Consider the following 13,435-nt stretch of genomic DNA (forward strand, 5'->3'; position numbering starts at 1 on the left):
CTGTTGATGAGGGTCAACGCTCTGGACAGCAGCACAGCAACAGGAGGAACTATTAAGCAATTCTAGCTATTTCGGATACCTTAAATCACCTTAGACCTTATAACCTTTATAACTTGCATTTACCAAACTTAAAACATTTTCTTAGACCCTCAAACATTTATAACTTGCATTTATCAACCTTAAGGTGCTTTTTGACTCTCAAACATGTATAACTGGTGTTTATCAACCTTAAGGCATTTTCTTAGACTCTCAAACAATATATATATATATATATATATATTTTTTTTTTGAGGGGGACCTTTGTATCTAGTTATTTATCATGAGACACAGGTGAGACTGCTATGAATATTTATTGTCCTTTAGCTAAGTAAGGGGATGGTAAAAGTTTCCACTCAGGCCTGTTTCTTGAGTCTGGCAATAAGGCATATTGTGTCTAGGCCTGACAATAGCAGCTCCAGGACTTAGGTTTAAGGCCTGGTCTCCTGCATATGGAGAGAACTGAGAAGGCATCTGAAGTCTCCCAAGACAGAAGTTGGCAACATGTTCGTGAGACCCCATTGTGAGGCCAAAACAGACCTGTAATATTACCCTGGGCTGGGCAAGGCTGGTGGAGGTCACTGAATCAAGGAGCCATTTGTCCTCCGCCAGGCAAAGGAGCTAGAAGGCTGGAAGTGTCTGTGGCTCTTGTTGAAGGTTCAGCCTCCATGGCTGGACACAGAGGACAAACCTGCATGGGAGCATTTTGACTTTTAGAGGCCAGCCTGCCGGCAGGCAGCTACAACTTGTTGAGGCAGCAGCGGGACCAGTGTTCCCTTTGTCACCTGGTGGAACTGACGTCTGACTATACCACGGCGGGAAGGGGCACTGTAGACCTCTTGTTTTTTGTGCGGGAGTGCCAACAGCCTCAGAGCAGCAGCCAAGGTCTGGAACATAGCTTTTGCTATGGATGAGCTTGTTGGGAAGGCTCCTTTTTATTATTTTTACCAACTCCTATATGGTGACTCAATGACCATCCTCAGCTGTTTATTAGGATTGCAGTGAGACCATGTTTGCATCTGTAGGACTATAAATATATATTTGGACATCTATGAGATGATTATTAATTTGCATTCGTTAACCATTAAATATTAGGACTTTAGGTTTTGTCCCTGTTAAGTTGGAGCCTTAAGTCATATATAGTCCATTAAAGTAAGAGCACAACAGTTTTTTTTTTTTTTTGTAGGATTTAGTATAAAAAGTTTATAGCTTATAAAAGTCTAAGGCTTTACTATAGATTAATAATAATACAATTTTTTAGAAAATAAGGCCAAGCATATTTTAACCTTTTGATAGTAGAGATACAGCACAATGACCAAGTTTTAACATAAATAAATTCTCTAAAATTAATAGATCTTAATTTAGAATATTGGTAAAAACCTGTACATAGTACCCAATCCCTGAGTTACGAGTTTTAAAACCAACAATATAGCAGAATAGTATAAAGCAATTTTGAAATTACATTTGAATTTATTATAGCAAACCTATTAGCCAGAAAGCCTAGTGGTGAATCCCAACCATAGGCAGCACACAGCAGGAGAAACAGCAACAGCATTTATTCATTTAGGAATTGAAAGACATAGGAATTTAGATGTACATTTTAAATTAATTTAATTTGAATAGATATTTATAACTGAAATTTTATTATTATATAAAATTTATTTTGAAGCAGGGTTGAATTATAGATAGTAAAACATAACTTTGAATTTTTAAAAAACTCCATACCAATTTAAAATGAGGCTCGTTGTTGTCATAGTCTTAAAGGAGATAAAAACAGTTAGTTATGCTTAAGGAAGTCTTGTAAACCCAATGAGAAAATTATATAAATCATTAGTTAAGAATTTAAAAATACATATATATTTAAGAGTGTACAGAAATCAGGAAGAAAAGATTTTTTTAAAGCTTGAAAATAACACCTTAGAGCAGTCTATAGAATGAAAGTGGCTTGGAGGGCTGCAGGAGTGGGGGAGGGGCGAGTGCATGGCCAGGCGGAGCAGAATCGCTGTGAAGCCACATGGAGTCATATTGAAGCTGTGGCTCAACCCACTTCCTCCCAAAACCAACATGGTGGCGAGCGAACTCTCGCTTATGCGAGCCTGAGGCAGTGGTAGAAATCTGTGTATGGAGTCCCCAGAGATTTACCTAAAGCAGCGAGCGGCAGGCAGTGGGACAGATGTGTGGTGCACATTAAGACAGTTGAGGAAAAGTAAATATTTTTAGGCATGGATAGAGCAGAGAGGATCTGTTGTACCCATTCATTGTCCCCTAAAAGTCCAAGAAGGGTTTCTGGCTAAGCCAGGACATCCTCCCGGGTTTTGGCACCATTTATTGAGGATAATTTAAATAATGACAATTAGGCATAGAACAGATCTTATATGAAAGAGGTTTATTAGATGAAGATGGAGAGAGAGAAGGGAGTGCAGGACATGGTGGGGAGAAGGGGGGGTGCCCCGACAGAGAAAGGGGAGAGCAAGAGGGGGCAAGAGAAGCAAGAGAGAGAGACCATGTGTTGGGTTGTCCCTTTAAGGGGCAAAGTAACCAAGCCTTCCAGGTGTGGCCACTTGGCGGGTGACACAATGACATTTTAAGTTGCTAGGCAACCCAGGAGCAGGGTTAGTTCCAAAATCCTTACAATCCCTGGTTTTAAGAGGAGCCAGGGGTAGGCTCAAAACCCCTGGATGTTTTTTTTTTTTTAAACTATCATCTTTAATTTTTGTGAGATAATGTACCATTTCTCCCTTCTCTTTCCTTCCTCCAAGCCCTCTCATAGTCACCCCTTTGCTCTCAAAGCCCAGGAAGCCTCGACCCTACATAAAGAACTACAGGCAATAAAGAAATGCTAAGAACTGGAAAAATAAAGCTTTCTTGGGGAAGAGCACACCAATTGTTTATCCGAAACCACAGCCAGCCCTCCAAACACTACACAGACTGAACAGCTTGTACTTATTTAGGAATATGTATGTACAGACATACACATTTATGTATGCAACAATTAATTAGTGGGTTGCTGCCCTTTACAGCTGAATGCTCCTCACCACTGCTGTAACAGCAAGAAGGTACAGGGTCACTAGCTTCACTCTGAATTATTCTCTTGCAGGTTTGGCAGCTCTCCCCTAACTGATTCTTACTTTCTCGGTCCACTTGGATGTACACTGAGCCAAACAGAGCCCGTCTGAACCTAGAGAAGCTCCCCAACATCTGCATTTTGTTGGCCAGTGCTCCACTCTGCAAACTTGCTCCTGTTCCTCATCAGCAGGCTTGCCTCAGCCCCCATCTGCTCTTGACGGCGGCTTTTGGCTGCAGAGAGCTTTCACTACTAAATCTGAGCTGTTACCCTCCCTGGAATAAAGTCTTTGTTTCGCTTAGCTTTCATTGTCTGTGCACTTTGTTCTTTGGAGTGGTGAGACAAGAACTGGGAAGAGAAGAAAATCTGCTAAGTTAGTTTTGCTTGAGATATTAAACAGCAAATGAGCAGATGTACAATTCTGCACATTAATAAAGAAACTTTGAAATTAACAGGACTCCACAAGACAAAAGTGTCAAAACATCAAACTTTCTTCTTACACATCTGATGTAAGAAATGAAATAGTTCAAAATTTCAAAACAGTTCTTTATTTAAAACACACACACAAAAATTTACAAGTTAGGCAAAATATAATCAAAGTTAAGTCAGTCCTGCACAATCATTCTGCAGAAGTAACATGTGTAATTTCTTGGGTTACTAGCCACTTCATACTAGTAATTTGAAACACCATTAAGATTTAGTATTGTAATAATTCCATTTTTCACTTTCTAGAGTTTGACAGAAGATACTCAATATCCTGAAGAATTTCAGAAGTTCTTTTCAATGCTACCGATACACTTTCTTCATTAATTGCTTCTATCAAGGTTTCTGAAGATTCTGATTTGTCCTCAGAACACTGCTCGTTCTTCTTGCTAGAAGTCGGGTTGAGGATACCACTGTTTTCCAGTAGCCCTGTATGACAGTTAAGAAACTTTCCCCCACATTTTTCATTACATAATTTGACTTTCAGAAAGCCTGGCTTTGGTATGAAAATAGTATTTTTCATTGCAAGGAATATCTACTGAATTCATGATAGCCTTGGGAAAGAGTAGGAGAATAAGATTATAAACAACGGATATAGTGTATTTTTTTAAATTAACAAAAATCTAGAATAAAAGAAAATTTGACTTCTCTTGCAAAACTAGTTTATTATTTGAGTAAGGTTTTATAACTTTTCTCCCTCCTGGAGGAAGAGAGCTCACGGGACTCAGAAGTAGGCAAATACACACTGCCCATCAAGTACAGGACTATTACAAGGCTCAGGAAGCTCCTAAAAGGTACAAAATTCACACAGTCTCTTGCCAAGGCTGTATAAGTAGTACCAGCTGTTGGGGAGAGGTGACTGACTAGGTGAACTACTTGTAAGTTGTGCAGAGAACTCTTGGGATGCAGTTTTCAGGAGTTGTCAGATTTTCTGGGCTTTTAGGGGATAGATGTCTGTGAGTCACCATCCTTCTGTAAAGACTCTCTCAAACATATTCCTGTAAGCAGTCCTAGTAAACTTATTAGTTCTCTATGCTGGACTTGGACAGAATCACCTGTCTGGTCTGTTGTTGGTCATCTATATGGAGTGAACAAACGTTGGAGCAGATCTCCCCAGGAAAAGTCACACAACAGTAAGATTACAGAAAAATAAAATGAGAAAATAAATTCAGATAAAAGGGTTCATAATAAGTTACAGATATATTTTTAAATGAAGTATTTAAGATTTATTGATTTTATGTGTATGAGTGTTCTGTTTTCAAGCACACCAAAGGAAATCAGATTCCATTATTCATGGTTGTGAGCCACCAAGCAGTTGCTAGGAATTGAACTCAGGACCTCTGGAAGAGCAGCCATTGCTCTTAACTGCTGAGCCATCTCTCTACCCCAAGTTATAGATTTATTTTGACAGCTATAATATAACTATAACTATATAAGAGAAAATGTCTCCAAAAGAGATCTTAATCATAGTTCACCATTCCTTATCCAATTCAAATGTAAAAGCCTAAATGTTAAGGTCACATTCCATGACAAGAATATCTTAGATATCTGCCTTAGCACAACTCAGCAACATGTATGTATAGACTCAGTCATACAGTACAATCACTAAGCCCAGCTGAAACAAATACTTCTGTGTGCTAATACACATCATAAAAGGATACAGTTAAACTTCTGTATCTTCTCAAGCTCAGAAGCAATGGACCTATACGAGATAAAGGATGATGTTGGAACACAAGCTCTTACCATGTATGACAGGAAGAGACAGAGGGCAATACTATGAAACTCTAGTAGAGCCCCTTATGTGAATGTCCTATCTTGTCTTCACCAAGGTAAAATTCTATACAGAAACTATAGCTTGACTACCTCTGAAAAATTAATGAGGACTTTGTCTAAAAAAACAACACTTTCTTCAAGTTACTAAGAAGTCGGATCAAAGAGCTAATGATGGCAAGGTAGAAAAAAATACTGAAAGACAATTTAGAGAGCTATTTATTGTGCAGTCTCTACTCTTCCTTAAAACTATAGTCAAACCACACTCTTTGATAAGAGAGAGGACTAGGGGGTGTCTTGGGAAACAGAGCTATCCCTTACACCTTTCACGTGAACCTCTACTTATTATACGATCCATCTCAAAACCATCACAGCTTAGACCCTAGCAACACTCTGCTCCTGACTCACTGTCCTCTCACTCTCTCCAAGGCCAAAAGACCCTTTTTACACTAAACTTTAGGTGTGTGTGTGTTTTGCTTGTATAGATGTCTGTGCACCTTGTGTGTGCCTGGTATCTGTGGAGGCCAGCAGAGGATGTTAGAGCCTCAGGAACTGGAGTTACAGAGGGCTGTGAGCCACCATGTGTGTGCTGGGAACAGAACCCATGTCCTATGCACAGCCAGGACTCAATAAAACTCGATTGGTGAGTTTTCTCCAGCCCTGAATTATTCTTCCTATCTCTGCTCCAGATTACTCCCTGAGTCTGATGTCCCCAACATTCCTGTGGAACTACAATACTTGCTTTACTTTCTAATCTGCTAGGTAATTTTGGAAGAGATTAGATACAACACAAATTATTTTAAAGTTAATTAAAAAAATCCATGTTACTCAGTATATTTCCTTTAATACTAAAATTTCCACAAAAATTTTAATTTGTCATATACAAAGAGCCACTCATTTTGATAAAAAAATTTTCAATGAAGAGTTTTCTGTACAGCATATGTTGGTAGAATGTTCTTGTGGAATGCATACAATTAACCCTTGTTCATTCAAATGCTGATTTCTCTGCCCCACTCTCTGGTTTCAATCTGGACATTGCATTGTGATGTTTATTCTAAGCATCACCTGTCTCAAGTTTGTGTAAACATGCCACCATTTGTTCTATGTAATTGTCAATGAAACAGCCTGCCAATGCTGTGCGATGGAGGGAATAGGGTAGGACAACCTGGTCTGGAGGGGAGGAGAAGGAAGTGAGTGGGAAGGCCAAGGAGCGAGATCTGGAGGAGGAGACTTCAAAACAGGAGGAAAGATGAACTGGACCTAAGATATGACTAAAAGCAAGTATAATGGGTGAAATCTGAATGGGAGGAAACTATGCAGGCTTGGAGGTTTAAGATGGAGTAACTATTGCCCAGCATTGTGCTCTAGGTTAATTAAAATAATCCTAGTTTCTCTGTGGTGATTTGGGTATACATCAGGTTTAGGAATAACTGTTGTTTAACTAAAAGATAAATCAATGATAAATTCAATAACAAGCATAAAAAAAAGGATATTTTTAAGAGCAAGTTTTTTCAAGCTTATACTATGAAAAAACATTTTAGGATTTGATTTATGTTTATAACCAAAAGTTTTTTTGGGCAAAAAAGCTTCAGTGTTTTTTATCTGCTACTTAAATTTTTTACATTTATTTATTCATGGTGTGTGTGTCTGTGTGAGTGTGTGAATGTATGTGTGTGTGTTGTATAGTCAGAGGACAACTTTGGCTTTACATGGGGCTCTGAGGACTGAACTTAGGTCATCATGTTAAGTAGTAAACCTTTACTGAGCATCTTGCCAGCCCTTGTATCTTAGTCACTGTTCTTTGGCTGTGAAGAGACACCGTGACCACGGCAAATCTTATGAAACAAAGCATCTAATTGGCCTTGCTTACAGTTTCAGAGGCTTAGTACATTGTCATCGGGGCAGGGCACATGGCGGCACACATGGCACTGGAGTAGTAGCTGAGAGCCACATCCTGATGCATTGACACACAGAGAGAAGCTGGGCCTGTAGAGCTTCTGATGTCTCAAAGCCTTCCCGCGTGGTGACACACACCTCCTGATCCCTTCAAATCCTGCCACCCCTGGTAACTAAGCATTCAAATATATGAGCTTATGGGAACATTCTTATTCACACCACCACACCTTAATACTAATTGTTAAGTATTGGCTCTTTATCACAGATTAAGTTTGTAAGAAACATAAATACCAGTTTTCTTGGAGAACAGGTGGCAGAAGTGTGGCCACCTGTTTTGGACTAGTCTGGCTCAGTCTTCTGCACCAGGATATTACTGATGTCACATATCTGGAAAGAACACATTAAAAATATTTGATAGGGAAACCCATTAATCTGTATAATTAATATGTACAATAATAAAAATGAATTAAAGTGAAAGAAAAATACTTGAGTTCTAACTTACTATGTAGCCAAAATTGACCTTGAACTTCTGATCCTTATGAAGAATTAGAATTATAGGGTATGCCACCACACCAAGTTTTTTATTGATCCTCCTGCATTGATCCCCCATTGTATGCAGGGAACGGGACCCAAGTCCTTGCCTATGCTGAGGAAATGCTCTACTTCCAGCCTAAACTTGTATATACTTTCAATAAATACATAAGAAGTGAAAAAAAAAAAAATCAGTGAGACAAGTTTGAAAAAAAAAAAAAAATAAAGAAAAATTTTAAGGAAGATAATAATAGCATTCACTAGACACAGATGACACAGTTTTCTTACACTATTCATAAAAGTAAAATAATTTGGGGGCTGGAGAGATGGCTCAGAGGTTAAGAGCATTGGCTGCTCTTCCAGAGGTCCTGAGTTCAATTCCTAGCACCCACATGGTGGCTCACAGCTATCTATAGTGAGATCTGGTCCCCTCTTCTAGTGTGCGGGCTCACACGCAGGCAGAACACTGTATACATAATAAATAAATAAATCTAAAAAAAAAAGTAAAATAATTTTACTTATATTCGTATCATAAAGAAGATTTCTAAATCAAAACACAAACGAATACTTGCGCTTCATTTAAAGCTCACATCTAAATGCCTTAACCTTTTCTTTTCAGGTTTTCAAAATAAATTGAAAATCTTACAGTTTGTTATGGAAATATCCTTACAAAGTCTATGTAAGCATTTGTCTATTAAAATGCAAACATTGGGGGTGCGACTGGAGAGATGACATAGAGGTTAAGAGCACTGTCTGTTCTTCCAGAGGTCCTGAGTTCAATTCCCAGAAGCCACATGGTGGCTCACAACCATCTAGAGTGAGATCTGGTTCCTTCTTCTGGCATGGTGGAGTACATGCAGACAGAACATTTTATACATAAAAATAAATAAATTTTAAAAATAAAATAAAATAAAATAAAATGTAAACCTGGAAATGCCCACTAGAGCATACACATGTACATCCAAATACACTTATTCACATGCATATGGTGAAATGTACTTAATGAGTATAAAAAGCAATAAAATGAATGCTCTGAAGTGACAGGACAGAACCATCATTAGAACCTTTGCTAGAGGTACTATTTTTTTGAGAGAAATTGTTTAAATAGCAATTAAATGTTGGAACACTTAGACCAAAAGAAGACCAGTCAACAGAAAAAAAAATTCAAGATGCTAAGGAAGCAGTTCTATGTGACAGGTAAAACTGTTCTCACGTCAGGCCCACTCGGGACTGCAGCTAACAGTGAACCCTTTAACAGAGAACTTGTATTCCTAGGAACTGAGGTCAAGCACTGTCCCATTTAAGAATAGCCAGTAGCTAGTCTGTGTTTGTTTGTATTTCAAGACACGGTTTCTCTGTGTAGCCTTGGCTGTCGTGGACTCACTTTGTAGACTAGGCTGGCCTTGAACTCATAGAGAGCCACCTGCCTCTGCCTCCCCAAGCACTGGGATAAAGGCAAGCACCACCATGCCTGGCTCCCTTAGCAAGTTTTTATCCATCACAAAAAACACAATTTTAGTCACTTGCGGTCATTTGTAAACTACCTTTTTTTTTCAATCTCATTGAGAAACCAGAATAATAGGCTGACACAACTGATCACATTCTATGTTCTACAGCAAGTCAGACATGTTGGGGACATATTATTTTTAAAAAATCATTTGTATGCAAACAAATGTTTAAAGCTGACTTGATTTATTTCTTTAGGTTAAATTTCAGGATAACTGAAAAATCTGGAAATTTAAAAATAAACACAATATTGAGGTTATATTTACGCTTTACCTGTGAAACATGAAAATTGCTCTTTCGTACCTTTCATATGCTCCAGGGTGCTTGGCTTGAATTAACTGCTCTTGTCCATCAGGAAAAGTTAATCTGCACCAACCTAAGCTGAGACCTTGATCTACCTTAAGAAGCAAAAAGAGGCAAATTTCATCACTCTAAAACTAAAAACTAAAACAATAGCAACCTCTTAAAAAATAAAGGAGTACATGAATCATTAAAATTTTATTTTGAGGGCTGGATATATGGCTCAGAGGATAAGAACACTGGCTGTTCCTCCAAAGGTCCTGAGTTCAAGTCCCAGCAGCCACATGGTGGCTCATAACCATCTGTAATAAGATCTGGTGGCTATTTCTGGCGTGTAGGCACAAATGGAGGCAGAGTACTGTATAAATAATAAATAAACAAATCTTTAAAAATTATTTTGAGCATTTAAAGACTTTTATATGGGTTATTTTATACCGGTTGTGGTATATATAAGCAATCATCTACACAGATAATTATTAGAGAATAAAAATGCCAGTCCCTTCTTGCTGTAATGTGCATATATATGTATATGAGTATTCGTTATACTTTTCTGATTTTTGCTAGGAAATTCACGGAGGTTAGTAAAGCCTCTTGACAAGATTTTATATTTAAAATATTTGGTCTCTAACACCCAAATAATGGCCACAATTGCCTATGACTCCAAGTCTAGGGCCCTGGATACCCTCTTTTGAACCCAAGAGCTCCTACACACACATGGCGCATATAAACTTACACAGATTCACACGTATGCATAAAAAACTCCAAACCATGATAATTTGAGATAATGCAGTACTGTTTTCTGTAGATAAGTATCTGATCAGGATATAAGACTATAAATAATAGGCTACAATTCAGGATAATGTTTTATATATTAAAAAAAAATCTAGAAGTTAGGATCTTGAATGTCTTTATAGCAAAGCAATGATAAATGTTTGAGGAGATAATGCTTTTCCTGATATAATATTTAATACAAACAACTATCTAAGATCAGAATGGGATCTCATGACAATTACAAATGCTGTAACAAATTTTACTGAGCATAACAGATGGATTTCAGCCTTAGGCAGGGGTTCTGCATTTGTGGGTTGGGATCCCACAGGGTATATATCAAATATCTTATGAATCAAACATTTATATAGCGATTCCTCAAAGTTATGAAATACGACGATAATTTTACGGCTGGCCACCACAGTATGAGGAACAGTAGGAAGGGTTGCAGCATCAGGGAGGCTGAGAACCGTTAGTCTAGGTTTACTCACTCGTCTTTTTTCGGCAGAGGAGCTGAAATCCCAATTCAGCGTTAGAGTGATGCCATCTAAAAAGACAGCATGAACTTTGTCATCAGAGTAGGCAAGAAACCTGCCCACATTGGGGATGAGTGATTCTTTCAGAAGCTTGGGCAGAATATTGCTAACATTTACTCCAGGTACCTAAAACCAAGTAAATAAAGACAGCACAGGACAGAGTTTTCCATGGAAGATTTAAATAAGTATTAATGAACTCTGAAGCAATTCAAGTCTTATTTAGAAGTTGAGGACTGCAAAACACTTATCCATATTTTACCTTTTCAAGAGTTGCACATCCAGAACTGTTTACCTAATAAGATGATTAAATTCTAATATCTCTGGAAGCTACAATCCTGCTGTGAACTTTACATAGTCAAAAATTATGAATTATACCAGCATATAAGTCTATAACCAAATGACTATGGATTCAGAAACAAATGTCTGAGACTCATTGCCTCTAGGCCAGGATTAATGAATTTACTTTTATATTTTAAAAAATATAAAATATGATACTATCATGGTTTATATTGGCAATGCTTTTACATTTTATGTAACTTGACACACAAATTCAATCAATTCCTATCTCTTCCTCTTCATTAAAAAAATTATCAGCTGGGCATGGTGGCACACATCTGTAATCCCAGCACTTGGCAGACTGAGGCAGGAGGATCTCAAATTTGAAGCCAGCCAAAGCTACATAGCAAGATTCTGCATCAAAAAGCCAAAAGGTGGTGTTGGAAAGCTGGTACAGCTTTGTTACAAATAATAGTGTGTGATTGACATGCTCAGGTTTAAATCCCAACATGGTAGGGGTGAGAGCTTATTTATAATAAAGAAAGTATCTACAGCACTAAAAGTAAAACACAGGGAGGAGGGTTATGCCTAAGTGATAGAAAGTTATCTGCTTAGTATGTGCAATGCCTTGGACTTAAAAAAAAAAAAAAAAAAAGGATACAATAGAAGCCCAATTTTCCAATCTGTCTATAAGGTAGGTATTCTTTCTCTTTCTTTGCCTTCCTTCCTTCCTTCCTTCCTTCCTTCCTTCCTTCCTTCCTTCCTTCCTTCCTTCCTTCCCATCCTTCTTCCTTTCTAAGTTCTCTGAGACAGGGTTTATTCTGACTAGTGTTATGTCACTTGACACACAATAGAATGATCAGAGAGGAGGGAGCCTCAACTGAGAAAATGTCTTCATAAGATTGGCTTTTTCTTAATTAGTGATTGGCGTGTGTGTGTGTGTGTGTGTGTGTGTGTGTGTGTGTGTGTGTATGTGTGTTGCAGGGGAGGTGGTCATTCCTGGGAAGGTGGTCCTGGGTTCTATGAGAAAGGAGGCTTGTCAAGTCATGGACATGAATCAGTAAGCAGCACTCCTCCGTGGCCTCTGCATCAGCTCCTGCCTCCAGGCTCCTGCATGGTTTGAGTTCCTGCTCTTACTATTTTTTGATGATGAACTGTTATATGGAACTGTGAGTGAAATAAACCCTTTCCTCCCCAAGTTCTTTTTGGTCATGGTGTTTAATAGCAGCAATAAGAACCCTAACTAAGTCAGGGTTTCTCTATGTAGCCCTGGCCGTCCTGGAACTTACTCTGTAGACCAGGCTGGCCTCAAACTCGGACGTCTGCCTGCCTCTGCCTCCCAAGTGCAGGGACTTAAGGTGTGCACCACCAAGTCCAGCTGAGGGAGGTTTTTTCCTTGAATAAACAAAGTTGAATGTTAGAAAGAATTTCTCACATGACTTACATGAAAGCAGCTTGAATGTGCAAGTATGAATCCAAACAAGAAAACAACTAACAATTTTGTTCCTTTGTAACATACCATTTTCCAGCAGCATATCCGATAGTTGTGGCTTAGTGAAAGCCTTGTCTTGGCACAATGTTGAAGAATTCTGTGAACATGAAAAACATTTCCTAAATGTTTGTAAATAAGATATTTTACAGTATTTTCAAATACCTGCTTCTATAGCTCAATGTTTTAGCAATATCCTGAATGCCATGTAGTTTAAGTGACTCTGGCAACTCACTCTCCCAGAAAGTGTTAAGTTCCTAGATGGGGCTACCATCAGTTCCTTTTGCCCTAACCCTAACCTTAGCTAGTTAAGGCTTTCTGGTAAAAGCAAAAGATTTATACAATCTGAAGAGTATCCTTGGCCTTTTGATAATGAAGGAACTCCATAGATAATTTTCAGGTGCACTTTTAAAACTACGTAACTTAGTTATTTGTGTGTTCCTATGCACTCATGTAGTGAGAGTTTTGGTTTCTTCAAAAACCCAGTGACGATATGTGAGTATGTTTTCATTTTAATCCCACCGTAGTAAAGTGGCTGCTTCAGACTGTCTTGGGCATGCTCTGGCAGGGGCGGGATTCTTGCCAGCTGAAGACAGTTTAATTCTGGGGACTCTAGAGAGGGTATAAAAAGACCAGAGCCACAAGAAAAGGGCACAGCTGTTCCTCCTACTGGTTTCTGCTGCTGCTGCTACTGGTGGTGGTGGTGGTGGTGGTGGTTTGTCACGCGGTTGAGAGGAGAGACAAGAAGCTCAAGATAGTCAATGGCCCTAATCAGCAGAA

At 38.5% G+C, this 13,435-nt stretch overlaps 1 protein-coding gene across 3 annotated transcripts in view; it reads right to left on the reverse strand.

The window, feature by feature from the left end:
* Positions 1-3,625: 3,625 nt before the first annotated feature.
* CUNH5orf34 (chromosome unknown C5orf34 homolog) overlaps positions 3,626-13,435 on the reverse strand; it is a 25,254-nt gene continuing 15,444 nt past the window's right edge. For all 3 annotated transcript variants that reach the window (XM_055595826.1, XM_055595824.1, XM_055595825.1), the window contains exons 8-13: positions 12,686-12,755; positions 10,846-11,016; positions 9,590-9,684; positions 7,541-7,636; positions 5,245-5,285; positions 3,626-4,012 (exon numbers count right to left, since the gene is read on the reverse strand). In XM_055595826.1, the coding sequence (XP_055451801.1) occupies positions 3,822-4,012; positions 5,245-5,285; positions 7,541-7,636; positions 9,590-9,684; positions 10,846-11,016; positions 12,686-12,755 (664 nt within the window). In that variant the 3' untranslated portion in view covers positions 3,626-3,821. The remainder of the gene's footprint in view (positions 4,013-5,244; positions 5,286-7,540; positions 7,637-9,589; positions 9,685-10,845; positions 11,017-12,685; positions 12,756-13,435) is intronic.

Source organism: Psammomys obesus, unplaced genomic scaffold, assembly GCF_907164565.1.
Source record: "Psammomys obesus unplaced genomic scaffold, mPsaObe1.curated_primary_1811, whole genome shotgun sequence".
In the NCBI taxonomy this organism is placed as follows: Eukaryota; Metazoa; Chordata; class Mammalia; order Rodentia; family Muridae; genus Psammomys; species Psammomys obesus.